The sequence below is a fragment of the Cygnus atratus genome, chromosome 2 (genome assembly GCF_013377495.2).
Source record: "Cygnus atratus isolate AKBS03 ecotype Queensland, Australia chromosome 2, CAtr_DNAZoo_HiC_assembly, whole genome shotgun sequence".
Classification (NCBI taxonomy): domain Eukaryota; kingdom Metazoa; phylum Chordata; class Aves; order Anseriformes; family Anatidae; genus Cygnus; species Cygnus atratus.
In genome coordinates, this window is record NC_066363.1 from 14338423 (window position 1) to 14356426 (window position 18004).

At 43.2% G+C, this 18004-nt stretch overlaps 1 protein-coding gene across 7 annotated transcripts in view; it reads right to left on the reverse strand.

Moving 5' to 3' along the window:
• The window catches only part of CREM (cAMP responsive element modulator), a 33386-nt gene extending 17633 nt beyond the window's left edge, over positions 1–15753 (reverse strand). Inside the window, exons 1-4 of one of the 7 annotated variants that reach the window (XM_050709046.1) lie at positions 15631–15734; positions 11128–11238; positions 10375–10498; positions 2735–2881 (exon numbers count right to left, since the gene is read on the reverse strand). In XM_050709046.1, the coding sequence (XP_050565003.1) occupies positions 2735–2881; positions 10375–10498; positions 11128–11168 (312 nt within the window). In that variant the 5' untranslated portion in view covers positions 11169–11238; positions 15631–15734. Of the gene's footprint in view, positions 1–2734; positions 2882–10374; positions 10499–11127; positions 11239–15630 lie in introns of those variants that run through there. The other 6 variants (XM_035545491.2, XM_035545495.2, XM_035545492.2 and 3 more) reach the window with 6 other exon arrangements.
• Between the last annotated feature and the right edge of the window lie 2251 nt (positions 15754–18004).

Consider the following 18004-nt stretch of genomic DNA (forward strand, 5'->3'; position numbering starts at 1 on the left):
AAAAAAAAATTACATTAATAATGTAGCCTCAATTTTGCTGGGTAGTAGATAGGAATGCGATTAAAACACTATGCCTATCTAATTAAAACAGACCTGGAAATAATGAGAAGCACTTCTGCATGTCTACAAGCATCCAGCTCCAAACCAGGCTTCAGAGCTGACTGGGGAGACACGAGAGGTTCAAAACATTTGTATTCGTTCTTTTGCAGGATGAACCAATGCTGACCAGAGATCTTCTGAAAGGCATTTCCAGTGCCCTATGCGGATCTACTCATGGATCAATCTTCAAGCCTCTGGCACAGTCCTTTAAAGGCAACATTACACAGCCAAGAGCAGCATAACTCAGAAAGTGAGCTTTCACTCCACAGGATAAAAATAATTAAAAAAAAACGTCCCAGGACAAACAGCAGGAAAACAAGATCTTGGTCATTCCACTTAGAATTACTAATGGCCACCCCTTCTTGACTGTGAAGACAACCAAGAAGTCAGGAACAGCGGCACTTTGGTAAGATGGTAAGTAACTAACAAGAAAATGTAAGCATTTTAATGTGGAAGAGGAAATTTTCTGCAAGAAGTTTCAAAAGTTCTAATTTTCATCAGGATACAAGAGAGAAATGTAACGTTTGTTTCTTCTAATAGCAAGCAGCCATGTCCATGAGGCCTACAGAAGGGAGGCAGTGCCATTTCTCCTGGCCATCAGTCCGACTTCTCCAACCTTAACACGCTGTTCTGCATTTGAACAAATATAGCTCACAACAAATACGAGCTCATGTGCCTCTGTCAATACCTGATATACTACAGGGGAGAAGCAAATAACAAAGTCAAATAATCTGAATTGCAAGCCTTCCTACAAGTAAAACAACAATAACAGAACAAAGAACACAAGCAGACAAGTATTTTTCATCCAGAAAGCAACAGTGTTACAAGAAAAAAAATACAATTAAATGCCTTCCAGCTTAAAGCTGCAGGTGTCTGAGGGAGAGGTCATGCAGGCTTTACCATCAGCCTTCAAGATATTTTTATTTATGTATTTTATCTATTTATTTAAGCAGGCTGATACCATTTTCCAAGTCTCCCACTATCTGGCAGAAAAAGTACGCTAAGTTAAAGCCAAACAATCTGGAGGAAGCGCCAGGTGGCAGGATAAAGTGCTTAAGAAGATCACAGAAGAGCCTAGGCAACCTCTGCAATGCTGTACTGGAGTCCTTCACAAGGCTTTTTTTTTTTTTTAAAAACAGCATCTTCAAGCCCTTCTGGGAGAGTCACGTTATTTGCCATTAACATGCTCAAATGAAAACAAAGCCAAAAAAAATGGAACTAACAAGTTAGTATTAACCAGGACACAGCTTTCCCATCTCTGCTCTTTCGGGAAAGAGAGGGCAGAGTTGACTCAATACAACAAACAGTCGATCTCCACCCCCTAAGACGACACAGCAGCAGCTGTCAAGAGATTCGGGAGAAATTCCTCCTCCTGAGCTCTGCAGCAAGGCCTGTTTTTGTATGTATGCCCCAAGCACAGCAACATGAAGAAAAACAGTGACAGAAACTAGGACTGACTACAACATGATTATTTGATAAAGTTCACCCTGGCAAATTATAGTTAGAAATGATTCCCAAAAAGAGTATTTATTTTTTGAATATTCCAATTTGCCTTCAAGTCTGACCAAACCCAAGCCATCTACTGCACCTTTTCAGTAGCAATCTAGAATTTCCAAACTTTACCATGGCCCATCATCTACACCTACAAATAAACTACTGAATACCTGGCTAAGGTTTTATTCTTGTTTTCTAGTCTCTAGGATAAATATACTTGCATATGCCTTTTTATCTATTATACTTGAAAGCTACTAAAAAGTTTCAAAGCAGCTTCTCAAGAAGACTGACAATACATTTGTTTTTTCCTGACTACGTTGCAACGACTGCAGGTAAAACAGTTCACACGTAACTTATCTAGTCTTTCTTTGCAGAGATTATCAATTCTACTTGCAAGAACCAATTCAGCCTTCATTTTGCAATCAGTTTTTAAGGAAGGATCAAAGACATTCCTGCCTACAAGAAAAACGCTAATGGGAGGCTTGCCTAGTCATTTGCAAAATAGTGCAAAGTCATTCTCTTCAGTCTTTTTCGCTACTTAAAAGCTCTGAAAGCTCTCTAAGCATTTTGTACCGGTCCCTGTTTTCTAACATCAGCAGGTTCAAACGTGAAGATTTGCCAAATAAACGTTTATTTTGAGGCTGCCCTTATTTTTGCTCTTTACTTATACACACCCACAAAAAGCAGTACCAGATGCTCTAACTGCGCCTGCTACACCAACAAGGAATCATTTGAAGCTAGGTTTACTTCCATCACATCCAGATGCTCTCAGAAATACAGCGTAAGAGACACTTGCAAATTTCCATTAGAATCAGGACGATCGCGGAGTTGAACGAAATAGAACTGCAAGGTACGCTAAAACAAGGTCATGTTATTACAAACTTGCTGTTGCAAAAGTTCAGGGTTCCAAGACACAATTTCTTAAGAAATAAACAGGAAGCATTAAGGAATCGCTACACAATGCTTGCTGAGCTGCTACTAGCTGGCTGCTTGCCACCGCCCTCCCCACCCCCACCTTCCTAGAACCGCACGAGTAAATCTCCCAGCGCCGGCAGGAATGAAGAGAAGCTGAAGATGAGGGCAGGGGCATGAGTAATGAAGCACCAAATATTCATGAAAACAGAACAATAAAAGAGCTAACCTGAACAGCTTGCATTTGTGGTGACTGAATGACTGAGGGCTGTGTGGCTTGAATGACACCCTGGACATGAACAGTTTGACCAGAAGGCAACTGCACTAGAGTTACTGCTGGAGATCCTCTTCCAGCACTTGATGCAGCTACAGAAACCTGCAAAAGTTACAACCATCATGTTTAAGAAACACGCCGCAAGATTTCAGTAAATGCTTTTAGAAGTGATACTAAAACAAACCGGTTCTGATGCCGTACCCAGAACAGCTTAAGCGTGCGTACTGATCTCACACACAAGTACACAAGTCTTCATAGGAAAAATGTGGTCTCTCTCCAAATGGTGTGGAAAACTGAGCCCTACCAAACGGCAAATCTTCATCCTTCCTCCCCTTCCCCCCAGAGACTTCACATTTTCTTTTCAATCAAAAACAACCCTAAGCTATCACAGAGTAAATCTGCTGTCGCTAGCATGAAGGCTAGGAAGAAGCTCAAGAAACATAACCAAAAACACCAATATTCATTCAAGTGGTATGTTGCAGCAACAAGATACAGAGCAGAATGTTCTTGGTCCAAAAAATATCCACAACTGTTTTGTTTTTGCTTTGTTAAGCTAAAAGTTTAGGTTCAACTTTTGGTTTTCAGATAGATGTCTCAAGGGATGCGATAATAGGAAGGAAAAAAGCATTCAATAAAGCAATGCATGGGTTTGTAAATTGTTTTAGTTTAATAAATTCACTTTACATATTTCACAAAACCAAGACAGAGTTGGAACACTTAGATACAACTAAAATAAAGTACAGACAAATCTTTAAACTTAGCAGAGCTGAAGAAAAAGGTAGCCCCGTTCTGTTCAGGAAGACATCTGACCCCTTTTTCTAATGACATCTCAGAGCCCAAAAGCTTTGCCCAGTCCCTGGCTCTCAATCACCTGTATTGATGCCGAATGTGTTAAGAAATAGTTAAGCATCTACAGACTAAGAAATAACTCAAATTTTATTCTCTTACTGCTAAAATTGTTATCAGAAACAAATACTGAAGCAAAAGGGAAAACACTAAGACTGATCTCAAGTTCTTTGTGATGAAACATCCTGAAACTCAGAGTGAAGAGGAAAAAAATTACAAACAACTTCATAAAATCATACGATAAAAATAGATAAGTCTTTCTGAAAGTAAACTGCATTGAAAAACTTAATTTCTAACTTCCGCATGAACAAGAATAAGCCCTGACTCATATCTAAGATGCTGATATCTTCCCCTTCCTAGCTTGGTTCTCAGCCCAAAAAGGTAGCTGGTGTGAGCAGTAGAGGTAAAAAGAGATGAGAGTGAGAAGAAAAACATGATTAATGCCCAATTTGAAAAAAAGTGTTTAAAGAGTTTTGTATTTTTCTATATTCACACTGAAGTTGTTTTTTGGGGGTTTTGTTGTTTCTAAATTCCTAATATTAAATGACACTTTATTTATGATCAGTAAGCCATTGCTTGTCTGGGAAACGTTTCTTTCCTAAGGCAAGAGAAAACGTTTATCTGCTATTAAGACGAACTGCTATCAAGAAGAGCAGATGTTGGCCCACATTATCTCAAAGAAACGATGTTTCTAGCAAACAGACACAGGAGCTTGTCCACATTCACTATGCAATTGCTCGATTGTTGTAATAAACTGAACAGATTTTCAGGAAATAAAACAATTGAGGACATTTTTAATCCCTAAATGCAAGCAATCATTCCTTAAATGGCATTAAATGGCAACATGGAAATAGGATACACAAGCTCTCTTCCCAGTCTATAACACAAATACCAACATTATTATCAGAACACATATTTGAGATCTAGAACATCTTGAACGTCCTGAAGATCGTGATCTATTTTCTGTCAGTCAAAGCTGACATCATCCCAAACCCCAGCTTCAAGGAAGGAGCATGGAGCAGTCTAAACATTTACAAAGCATGCTAACTTTTCAAAACATTACAAAGGCAATTTCACCAAACCTTTCAGTTTGCAGCTCTCAAAGATAGCAGTAATCTGCTACAATTCTCTAGGATATCAGGAAGAACATGTTGAGTACAAACACCAAACTGCACTACACGTACAGTTTATTAGTTCCTGTGTTTGGTACACAATGGGTCAGGCACATATAAGCAGGAAGTAAACCAGTACTCAAAATTAAGAAACGCTGTAGTCATTTAAGAGCTACTTATTCATTCAGTCTAACCGCACAAGGAGGGAAAAAAATAATAATGAAAAAATCACTCAGCTAATAGTCTAAAGTTGACAGTATCACAGGATGAATTGTTTTGTTCCCATTAATTCAGAAAGGAGATTAAATGGAGGTGGAGGGTGCAGGGGGAGGAGAGACAATAGTATCTTTAAAGCTGGTTCCAAAACCAAAAAGTGATTCGCCTGCTCATTTATATCTGCTTTAAACATCTCAACTTGATGTGATCATAGCTGAGTTTCCACCAATTTCTGAAAGTTATACTGTGTGCACATTCATGTTATTGCAGTCCCTACGAACTACACTTAAAGTCTGTGACTACTTTGTCTTAGGTTTGTTTTCTAGAACTATGACAATTTCCAACGTCGTATTTTGCACCTCTTTTACAAATTTTTAAAACTGTAAAAATAATTTTGATTCGCATTTCGCTTTGAATTGTTTCGAATTGAACAGTCCTGTGTTAGCCGAGATACCTCTGCCATTTGAAGCTATCATGCATACACACTGACTGACACAACCCTGGCAAAAAAACCATTACTTTCAGCCGTCAGCGATGAGCAACGCTCCTTCTAACATCGTCACTCCGAGGGCTGTCTAGCACAATGCCCGAAAACAATCCCTAAGCAATTCAGCAACACAGAGAGGGAGCGGAAGATTAACATCCCAAGTACCTGATTAAACAGTGCAAGGGTTATGCCCCAGCAATTGCTAACAGACTTTGGATGTTGCAATATCCTTTGATGGTCGAGCCTCTTACGTGTGCAACAGTCGAGCCTAATAGCTTCAACAAATACCAACCACGTAGTCTGTCATGGCAGCGTGGGCCCGTACTCTGTATGTTTGGAAATAGAAGAGCTCCCTCTTGCAAAAAGAGGGAAACAAAGCAAGAGGCACCCTCCCGCCCCACCCGTCAAAAAAATAAACAGGAATTATCTTCACACTGAGGTACGTATTCTTTCAGGAGTTCAACTGCTTATCAGTTCTCTGACTTCAAGATCCATGGCTCACTGCACAGCTGTCCTGCGTACACACACACACTGTCACTCAAGGTCAGATAACTTTCCCCTACAGGGTACTACAGAGTTCACACTGACGCTCAACCTTTCATGCCTCAAACACGGCTAATAGGAAGTACACCACGCGCAGTTCTACCTGGTTTGTCTCTCAGCTGTAGAATTTAAACGCTGCAAGGACTCCAGAAGTGATGAGAGGAGTGCTTCTGGAAAAGAACAAACCCTTTGTGGGTTCACCTAACAGAAGAGCACAGGACTTGTCATGCTCAGGTACTGCCTAGCCTTTGCAAGGAAAAGGTGAAGACAGGGAAGTTTTGGCCAATTGCACAGCCAACACCAAAAAGGAAACTCCTAGTTTTAAGGAAGTCAAGGTTAGACTGATCTCAGCCACTTGGCAATAGCATACCCTTGAAGAAGCACAAAACAGTGACAAAGCTGCAGGTTCATAATGCTCTACCATCAATTTTCCTAAATGCCCTGGACTTGCACTTGGCAGGCTGGTTTTAGAGCCACATTCACAACACTGTGGAGAACTTCTACAGTGCTCAATCTCCTAGGAGCAAGATTTAATGCAACATTTCGTGCTGCGAGCCCAAAGTGAATGTCCTTGAAGTGCTAAACCTGACTAGTCCCGGCTCACAACAGCTCTGCACTCCCTGCATCAGAAAGGTCCCTCCTAATCCCTCCGACAGCAGTTTTCACATTGTAAATCCTGGCCCATGTCTGGTTCAGGGCCAGCACGGTGAGGTCAACAGAAAATATTTCAGATCAAGGCAGCAAACACAGCTCTAATAATAGATGGAATATAACAAATGCAAAAACTGATTCAAAGAACTTATCCAGGATGCAGGATTAAAGAAAAAAAAGTACTTTATCAAAATTGAAAAAGTTCTAAGCATATTGCTCTTACTTATTTATAGTTATACTCAGTATATTTATGTAGCTGAGCACAGTACACCACAGAATGCTATAGACTCTAAAAATGCTGCAAAATGAACATTAATTTAAATAACAATGCACATGTAACTGTTCCAAATTTTATCATTGATATTACGAGAATATTTCAGTCCAAATTAACTTATTTTTCTAAGAGCAGCCCTATATGCATTAGCATATCACCTGTGTATATGAGACAAAACCCATGGAGACGTTTTCCACCTCACACCTCTGCTCTTCACTGAGGAAAAGGCATCGAGCTTCTCGTTTGGGTGTTCTACACAGTTCAAACAGCTTCTAAAGACAACCAAAACTTTTATAAATATTTTCTTACATAATTCTGTTGGTGGCTGGGACTTAGCATCTGTGGCTGAATTCCTTGCATGCCTATCTTAATCTATATTAATTAATTTTATTACAAAAATATCCCTTTAGCCTTTAGCAGAAATCGTCAGTTTTGCCTCAATGGATGAAAGATGCATCTCATTTTGCTAGTTTCTGATTTGCTAATTTTTACTTTTGCAGGAAAAAATGTTTTACTTTCATCATCAAAAATTGCAGGAGCATATAACTATCTATTATACAACATAAGAAAAAAAAAAAGCTTTTATCTCTGCTAATAAATTATAAGGGGTCCCCATAGCACTGGAGGTTATCCCACCACACCACAGTTCTCCATCCAAACAGTATCAATGGAATGCTTCAGCATAAAAACAGCGCCTGCTCTCTTCATACAATCACCACACTGATTACCTGGTCGGCCTCTATCGCACTAGGTGGCAGGTATTTCTCTAAAAAGCCTGAATTCCAGAGGAGGAAAACAGACAAACAAAACACACTCCTATGCAGTTATATCCTTCAGCATTTTCCTCATCATTCCCTGGACAAAGTATTAATTCAACAAAAGGCCAAGGAAATTAATAACCATAAAATTCCACCTGAACACAAGTTTTTTTTTGTTTTTTTTTGTTTTTTTTTTTTTTTTTTACTGTGAGGGAAGTCAAATAATGGTACAGGCCAACCAGAGAAGTTGTGGAGTATCCATCCTTGGAGATATTCAAAACCCACCTTCACTAAGTCCTGGTCAACCTGCTCTGGCTGACCCTGCTTGAGCAGGGCCATTGGTCTAGAGGTCCCTCGTTGCCTCAACCATTCTGTCATTCTTTGATAATATACAGAGAACCTCAAACTGAGTATTAAAAGATAATGTATGAAAATGATTTACTTCTAACTGAACAAAACCAAGGTTGAAAAAATATCTGCCTGGAAAAAAAAATAAAACCCCCACACAGATGTCTGAAAAATAACCCTCAAGTTCAGCGAGCAGACATTTTACCTCTTGGTAGGAACCAACTCATCCTACTTTTCTCACATTACTGTACAACTTCAAGAAAATTACTAGGAGAGATGACTGGAAGTGGGAGCAAGCTACATGTCAGTCACTTTCAGTGGCTGCCTTCTCTTAACTGCACTCCTTCAGAGGTAAAAGAGAGGGAAGGAGCTATCTGTGCCCTTCTGTCCCAAATTCACAGGTGCCAGACCAGCAGCACAGCCACAAATCCCTCAGAAGCGCCCCGAGTTTCCCACCCCACACCCAGCAGAAGCAGGTGGGGATGTTCCTCATCCCAAAAAGTCCCTGCTTCCCCTCTCACCATGGCTCTCTAACCTTCACTGGGACGACCTCTCACCTGCAGAACGTGCCAGGTGGGAACGTAAACTACGAGAGTCCTCCTCATCTTAGACCAAACAAAGCTCCCTGCAAAACCAGGCTTTTCCCCTTTCTCGGCAATAAGCTCTCCTCCCAGGTCAGGCCGACCCACCGAAACACGGCGGCAACTGAGCCTCAGGGCGCCGAGGGGGTGGGCACGGCCTCCCGGCTGCCCAAGGCCAGCAGTGCATGTCCCACAGGCCGCAGGGGTGGCAGGACGAGCGCGGTGGCCTGGCCTGAGGTGGCGAGGCCCCCGCTGGTCAGTGGCCACCACCGGGGGCTCCAGGGGCCGCCCGCTGGAGGCCTCCCGGCTCCGCCATTTTCCTCAGCGGCGCCACGCTGCTGAACCCGCTTTTCTGGAAGGCCCACACAGGGACATGGACTCCAGCTGAGAGCACTGAGCAGCTCTGAGCTCTGCCCCGGCTCCTCCTTTTGGTCAGAAGGCCTAAGGAACTCAGAGATGCAAACTCCAGACTATTCTCCTCATCAGTACTTCAAGAGTTATTGGTTTTAACTGAAAGACCTAAGGCCCCTGCCCAGCTGAACCTCATCAGTTACCACCACGCAGTACTCAAGTACCAAGAGATACCAGCAGAGACTGTTGTATGAGCTAATGGCTTACAAGTAAAATCTGTTACGTTAAAATACCGAATTTGAACTATTAAAGAAAGATGAAATGAAGGGGTGAAATCAGCAGAAAAAAAATATCTTGGTTTCATACTCCATTCTTCAAGGGAAAAAACAAAACAAAACAAAAAAACCAACACAGGATTTCCAGGGATGTAGATATCAAAACCACAACCCAATACCACAGGTTAGAAAAAACAAACAAGGGTTCTACTTGGTGTCTGAAGACCCAGAAAAACCCAGTTGCATTCACTCTTGAAAATAAACCTATAATGTAAATCAAGTATCTAACACGCCACATACATGGCATGAAATAATGGAGCATCCCTCCCTTATAGTTCAGACAGAAATCTTACTAACTTCTAACTTTTGATGTGGAAGAATTTCTCTAAAGTTGTGGTGGTGTTTTTTTTTAAAACTCAGTTCCTTTATTTCACAAAGCTGTTTTGAAGATCCTTCAAAGGGGTCTACACAACGTCCTGAAGCTATAAATCTTAGCACTGGCAAGAACATTCTCTCAAGTGCTGAACCTTTCAGTGCTTATTTTCATGTTTGAGAATTGTTATTATGTCATCTTTATCCATTAACTGCCAAAGAAGTATCCAGGTATGATTACTATGTAGAACATGTACATTTTAGAAACCCAGATACTGTCATCACATGCACAGAGATGAAACAGAACAAGCACAACTGTACTTGCAAGACTAAACACATGCTATAAAAAAATGGAAGTAGGAAAGAGCAATGACTATTTTTATTCATTTTCACTTTTGTTATGCAACTCATCTTCAAGACACACATTTCCACTGTTTGATCTTGCAGCCACCTCAATTCTTTAGGACTCTATCCTCATCTGCATAACAAATACATACGATCATCTGAGAAAAGTGTAAAGGATCCCTAATGATCATTCTGAAAAGCCCAGTCTCCTAAAAGTGTCACCTTTTAACAGACCTGATGTTATACTGGCCTTTCGTTAAATACAGCAGGTATGGTTTTCAGTATAAGCTTGGTGTTTTTTCCTATTTAATAACAAGACTTACAGCACATGACAACACCATACAAGTTAGTAATTTCATCATCAACAATAAAAGAATCGTAACATTTCTGAATGTCACTTTATTTATTCTTCTCGTCCTTCCACATTTCAGCTTACCTGAGGTACTGAGGAAATATGACTTTCGCCTGGCTGACTCTGATCATGAACAGCATCTCTGTCTGGCAGAGAATCCACTGTATTTTCATCCTGTTGCGATTCAACCATTTCCATGGTCATCTGTCTAAAAGTAAGTACACACATATATAAATTTTGTTGTATTAAGGTTTATCAGGCATCTAGGGAGAAAAGAGCACTACGAGATTATTTTATATTTGGAGCAGTAAACTAACAACTAACAGTAAACACATAGATCTTTCTCAAACTTATCAGATTAATTGAAGTCCTTTCTTCCCACTCACTCACATTAAATCTTCATTCACATAGCCACGAGCTATAAAACTTTGGAAAGCTGCAAGGAGGGGCAGTTCTGGAAATGCTTCTCAGGGGAGGGATGAGCAGAGCCTGGGGTCTTGAGCAGCGCTGGCCGAGGGTCTACAAGCACCGTGTTCCTGCACAGCCCACCAGCACTGCTTGCAGAGGGTCCCTCGTGTCTCCCAGCAGCCACATGCTGGAACAGCCCTCTAAAGGCTCCACTGAGGCCAACCCCGGTCTGGGATTTGTACTACAACTATCTGCAAACTGCTCGGGGCTCAAGACCCTCAGCCATTCTTCTCATTCTGCAGGTTTTAAAATTAGGGCAAGTTTCAGAGAAGAATAAACAACTAACTCCCTGACCCTCAACTTAAACTACAAGTTTAAACTCGATAGAGAAAGCTTCTAAATATATCTGCTGTATAGAAATGCAGTTACCTTACGGTTGCTTTTCCATATCTCTTGGCACTCTTAGTCATAACGGAAGATGTGTGTGTGTTAAAACAAGGTTCTCTTCGGCTCCCTTTCTCTCTCCTACCACTCTCTGCACTGAAGGTGTAACATGGAACAAGTGACAAGTCACAAGCATTGCCATGGCAACCGTGCAAGTCACAACAGAACAAAGATGGGGATACAGGTCGGGTGGGCGGGGGATACGGGACCTACAGAGCCCCGCGTGCCCCGCAGACGCGCTCCTAACTGCACACGGTGTTGGGGAAGGAATTAAGACCACAGCAGGAAGTGACACCGCTAGGGGCTGTAAGAGGCAGAAAATAGAGCTTCTGCAGGCTCAGATCAGCTGGGTTCAGGCCCTGGAACTAGGGCACGGCAAGCCAAGCCGAGCGCCACCTCCAGCTGTCCCAGCTGGCTGGGAGAGTCCCACATGCTGCAAGTTAACGGCGCTGCGTCCAACTCAGCTCCTTCTGGGGCAACACAGAATAAAGGCATGAAAACACTGCTTTACCTGTGTGGTAACCTGAAACCATACAGGTCAGAGATGAACCCAGTCGAATGACACAGAGCAGCAGATTTCAAACCTGCGTTCCTCCAATGGGGTCCTACTGACCGGATTTAACAGCCTGCCTTGCTGGCAGGACCTCACAAATTAAGCGCTTACACTTGTCGGGGTATTACTGCGAACAGAAGTTTTACACTCTGTGTCAACACCGATTCAGATCAAATTCATAATTTCTTTCAACATTCCTGCCTTCTCGCGGTTACAACTCATCAACTCTTTCGCTAGGTACAAGCTCATTGAAGGGCTACTTTAATACACCAAACTGGACAACTCTGGGGAGAATGTTTTCACCAAGTTTTCCACCATAATTTTTCAAAATGTTTATCTTATTAATGCATTTCATTTGTATACATGTATTCAATATAACAATAAAAAAGTAGAAAATGTGTTTGTTCCTTAGTAAACTGGGAATATCCACAGAGCTTTCACGTTTGAATCTGTATCTGGTTCACCTCCGTAAGCTTCAGAACAGCTCACCCACCAGGGCAGGTTAAATGATGACTATGTACAGGCACCACAGTCATTGCAACCTCTTCCTATACGAGTACAGTCAGATTTAATTTCACTTTGTACAGGCCTTGAAGTATTTTGTTACCCAAAGCCATCTGTCACACATAACCTACTGCTGAAAACACGAACAAAAAAACAAACCAGAAAACCAACACGCGAGTATTTTCATCCCACTGAAAACATTTCACAGAAATTTTACCTGGCAAGAGCCAGACTTCATTTCATGAACAAACAGGTTTTATGTTCTAAATTGTAGCTTAATCCTTTCCTGATTGCAGAACACTATCAAAAATGTTTTATTTTACTACTTTTATTATCAGTATCTCTTTCCCAAAGCTTTTCCAGCTGCTGCAGTCCAGTAACTGTTAGCTAATAGCTATGAAAACAGCATCAGCACAGCAGAAATTCCAATAAAAAGTTATTCCTAGTATTTTATAAAGTACAGTACAGGGAAAGAACTGTTTTTTAGATTATCTACATTAAATTAGAAGAACAACAGCAAGCATTATATACGTCAGTGAAATAGCAAACATAATTAAGACATGGCATACATGAAAAACTCAAGAATTGAAATATATTTTCCACCTATGAATGTGTATATTCTGAGTCAACACAGACAATGGCTTATTTTAAATCTTTAGCAAAGAAGAACAAAAACAAGACTTTTATGCTGATTTTTTTTATGCTGCTTTTCTTTAGTGTTTTTTTTTGTTTGTTTGTTTTTTGACAGCCATTAAATTCAAATTTACCCTAGACCATAGCAAAACACTACTTCTAGGTAAGCTAAAACCCACTTATTTTTGAAAATATGGCTATATGTTGGAAAACTGGGTCTTGAGTAACAACGCTGCAGAAATTCTCCATCCCAATTACAAAGGTCTAACTACATTCTACAAAACCAAAACAACCACAACAAATACATAAGTACTTTTAAAAGATTTAGGTTGACATGAAACTTCTATGAGAAGGCTAACTGAAGATATATTGTAGCCTATTAATATCATAATTCACACATGTTACAAGATTAAGAACCTTCCGTAAACATAACCATAGGAATTACTAAACTCACAGACAAAGGTCACTTGCAGCCACTGGCGCCCACGGTGCCGTGGTACAGCAACATCACCTTACGTGGGCTCACGCACAGCTCAAGACTGTGCATGCTACGAAACTTCTGAATTCCACAATCTGGTCCAGGTATTGCTGTCTTTAGTGCATTTTCATAAACTCTCAGATTTATATAGCCTGAGCCTTACAGGCTGTTTATTTCCTGTATTATCTCATATATCACTTAACCATGAATGCTGAAGTACTTCAATAAATATGCAGAATAAAATGGAGTAGATCAAAACAATGTTTTTCTAAAACATCAGTTATAAGAAAGTTAGTAATGCAGAACCTACCAAATAATTTCTTTCATGTCTCATACTCAATCACTCCACACTAAAGTAAAATTCTAAAAGATTTTTTTCCCTTTAAGTTTCAAAGAAAAAAAAACACTGTTGTCAACCACTTAAAATCCTTTGTATAGGTGTATCAGTATTAGTACGCATCACACTACAGCTTAAATTAATTAAAGCCTACCCTCTGTATAATATTGTAACCTTCCTCCTGTTTTACAGGAAAATTAATCAATTAGTTTTAAAGGATACAGTCCTAACCTCCATCTAAAATGATATGTTTTTCTTCACTGTATAATTAACGATATACAAGCTTTAGTCCTATATTCACCATTAATACAATCATTTCCTACATATTCTACCTTGGTTGTTTACAATGACTGGACACTAATTTTAAATATTAGTCTGGATTTTTAATTTAATAAACAAGACATACCCCTCCCACTAAAGAAAAAAGGGGGGGGGGGGGAATGGCTTTCCCTAACGTAAGCAAAGATAGCCCTTTCTCCCTACAAGCAGATCTTCAAGATCTGGCAGGAAGCTTAACTGTTATCTAGTTAATAACATCTTAATACCTATTAATATATGTATTTACTATAGTTACTGACACTTAGGTACGGTAGCTCAGTAGCAGGTAAACACCGATTAAGAAGATGAAGATGCATACAAAACACACCAAAAGCTTCTTCAGCTGGTAACAGCAGCATCGCCACTGGGACAAAACTGACAGCATGAGCTCGAGGGAAAGGTAGACAACTGGAAGTCACATCTGTAGGTAATGCCTTTAGTACCTATAGGTGGCATTTTTTAGTATATTTTGTCCATAAAGGACAAGGATAGCATCTTTAATGATATAGTTTTCTGTGATAAAGGTCACAAAAAAATTATTTTACCATCAATAGTGCTATTTGTTTTAGAAGCATATCAGTGAATATTAATGTGAATATTTAACGTTTGACCGTGAAATTCAACTGCATGCGCAAATCGGTATAAACTTGCATGCATGACTTTCTCATTAAATACCCAGAGCCGTTTTAAAGGTAACTTCTTTATTTCCACAATACTTCGTACATCGGTGGCTGTTTACAGAGGTGGCTTATGACAAAGGAAGAGGCTTAGCAATACGCTTCAACCCCTGCTCCACGCACCTCTTTGAAGGCTTTTATTCTCGGGGAAGTTACTAGAAAGCAAGCGTGTGAACTTACACAGGCCTATTTTGCACTTACTGGCGGCCCGGCAGTGAGCGTGGAAGCACTCAGAGTGCGCTAGTTTTGGGGGAGAAGATTGTGTTTAGAGGGCGGCGCTGCCCTCTGCCTCGCCGTGCTGCTGTGAGGAGCGCACCACGGCGCCCGCAGCGTCCAGCCGGGGGAAGCCGCGTTCTGACGGCGTTTCGTGGCGGCAGGACGCTGCTCTCCCATCGCCTAACTTCCATATGTTTTTCTCCTTCTCCTTCCCCACCCTCCTCTTCCTCACCAGGACCCCAGCTAGCCCCCCAGCCTGGTACCTCAGGATCACCGCACCCACAACGACCCCAGCAGCCGGTACCGGTCCTTACAGCCCGGGGAGCCCTGAACACCCCTGAGGGCCGTGCCAGCACCGGGGGCCGTTTAACCGCTGCGAACCCCGGTGGAAGCGGCCACAACCCTCCCCGCCCATCCCCAGCCTCCGCCGGGCCCCCCGCCGCCCCTTCTCCTCAGGGGGCGCCGGGACAGAGCCGCTGCGCCCCCCCCATCCCCTCATCCCCCCACCGCCCCGCCCGGCCCCGAGCTCCCCCACAGCGGGCGGGCGCGGCCCTCCGAGCGCGCTCCCGACGAGGACGCGCCGCCCCCGCCCCCTGGCGCGCGCTCCCGGCGGCGCAGCGCCCCCCTGCCCTTCCCTGCCCGCCGCGCGCCGCCGCTGCCCCGCGCGCGGCCCCGCCGCCTGGGGGAGGTGGGGGGGGGGGGGGAGGGAGGGAGGGCGCGTGGGGGGTGCCGGGCTGCGCGCACCCGTGTCCCCGCCCCCTCCCGCACTCACCCGGCGCCCTGTGCGCGCTGCCCCCGTCACAGGGGGGTGGGGGTGGAGGGGGATTGGGCCGGGCAGAGCCGCGCGTCGCCCTCACGTCAGCGCTGATGCAGCCGCGCCGCCGCGGGGGGCGCTGAGGAAATGGCGTCCGCGGCGACTCCCAGCGCCGCCGGCAGCCGAAGGGGGCGGGGCCTGGCTGCGGGCGGCGCCGCCGAGTGGCCGAGGGGCTCCCCAACGGCAGGCGGCGGGGCCAACCGGCGCCGCGGGGCCGCGGGCGGCGCTGCTCATTGGCTGAGGGGCGGGACGAGGCTGCGGGGGGCGGGGCGTGTTGGGGGGGGGCGGGGGGCGGCTCGGTTGTAACGCCCGGGCGGGCCCGGCTCGGGGCGCGGGGGGACCCGGCAGGGCCCTGAGCGGGGCAGGGCAGCGCCGGGAGGGGCACGCCGCTGCACACCCGAATTACACGGCCCAGTTTGTCTTACACCGTTAGGTATTGCCCCTTCCTGGGGGTTGTTTCTCTGTGAGAAACCGTGCGGCGGTGTGCCCGGTAAGAAGGAAAGCCCGGCGTTGTTTTCCCGCGGCTCGCAGTGGTCGGGGAGCGGGAGGACGCGTCGCGTTTGTCTTGTTCACAGAGCGGAGAGGACCGAAGCATCGATTTCCTGCGTTTTCAGAAATAATAACCCTTATCTCTGACTCCGTGAGAAGGGAATTGCATTTATCTACGCGGGCTTTGCCTTTGACCGCTTACTTTGTTAACGCGTCTCACGGAAGTTACTTAACACACCTACCCAGATCGCAATCCAGAGCAAATAATACATTTTTAACGTCCCCAGTGCTGATGAAAGTTGTCAGTTTGCATTCTGCATTTCCTCTGCCGAAATACCGAACAACCCCCTTCCTGTGTCGGTTCTGTTTCCCTCCTTTTGCTCGCTGCATACGCTGCTGTGTGTCTCTTCGGGGTTTTAAACAGGCGTTGCTCTTTCCGTGATTAATAACCCATTAGGAACAAACTTCTGATGCCCATCCGTCAAGTACGTGCTTTACTAGAACCCCCTGGCGAGCTAGAAAATATTTTATAGAATAATAACATAATCAAATGAGCCGGCAAGCGTAAAAATACTGAGAATAACTGTGCTGGTGCCTTTGGAAGTAATTCTGTCCCTGTCTAGTGTATTCAAGAAGTCAAAATCAGCTGCTGTGATGCTAGTAACACCTCAAATGTATTTTTAAAGGTGGGAATCTGATTACAAACAGAAATGTTGAGAGAATGTGTTAAAGAATGGAAGCCAATGGAGTGAGCTGTTGTTTTGTAAACAAACCACAAATTTCCACGGAACTCTGGTGGTGTGAATTTGGAAAAGCAGTTATTTTCTATTAGTTTTCAAGTAGGTCATTAGCAGCTTTTAAATGCCTACCTAATAATTTATTACTATTTGTACCTTTTTTTATCTAGTTTAGCGAGGTATATTAAACTGTGTGCTAGGTTAAAGGTTGGGCTTGATGACCTCAGAAGTCTTTTCCGAGCTAAATGATTCTGTGATATTATCTAAATGAGAAATTGAAAATTTAACTTCCAGTCTGAGAAACATCTGGTCGGAGGAATGAGTGAACTGCCAAAGGGATTTAGTCTTTAGGGATGTAAAGATGATTAACCAGCTGCAGCTCTTGAATACTTGACATGGCTTACTGAGGCCGGTAAAGTTCTGCCTGGGTTTAGTCTGGCCACTGGTCAGTGGGCTGGAAGAGGAAGGTAAAAAACAGGAAACATTGCATTCTTACTGTGGCAAGGCTGGGGTAGTGTATTTGTTAGCTGAGGCAAGAACAGTCTTTGCTACGAAAGTGCATCGCTGCAACTAAAATTATCCTAAAATTGTTCTAAGAGGGATCAGTCCCTGACATGAACCAATTTAATTTGGAAGGCTAAGGCCAAAGGCAATACATAAGAAGACCACACAGGACGGGACTCTTTATGATTGTCATAATTTACACGAGGTGATTCTGAACAAAAATTTGAAATCCAGGCACTTCACTGCCATCAGAATGACTACCTGGGTCATCTTTCCTCTCCAACCTGAAATGTCCGATCGTGTCCTACAACTGCAAGGAAATACCAGCAATTCAGTAGCAGTTACTTTTTCATTGCTTTTGTTTGTTTTTTTTTTGTTTTTGGATTTGGTGCGCAAAGTCAGAACCTCTCTAAGGAGTTAAAAATGTGACTCAGTGCCAGCTTAAGCAGCCTCCAGTTTCTTCTGGCATCTCATCCACACCACTGAGGGAACCCAGAAGCCTATCTGGGAAGTAATCTGAGTTGGAAACAGTACACCAAGAAAAAAACAGTTGCTTTTAACCTGGATCAACATGACCCTCTGCACCATCACACAGAGAAGTA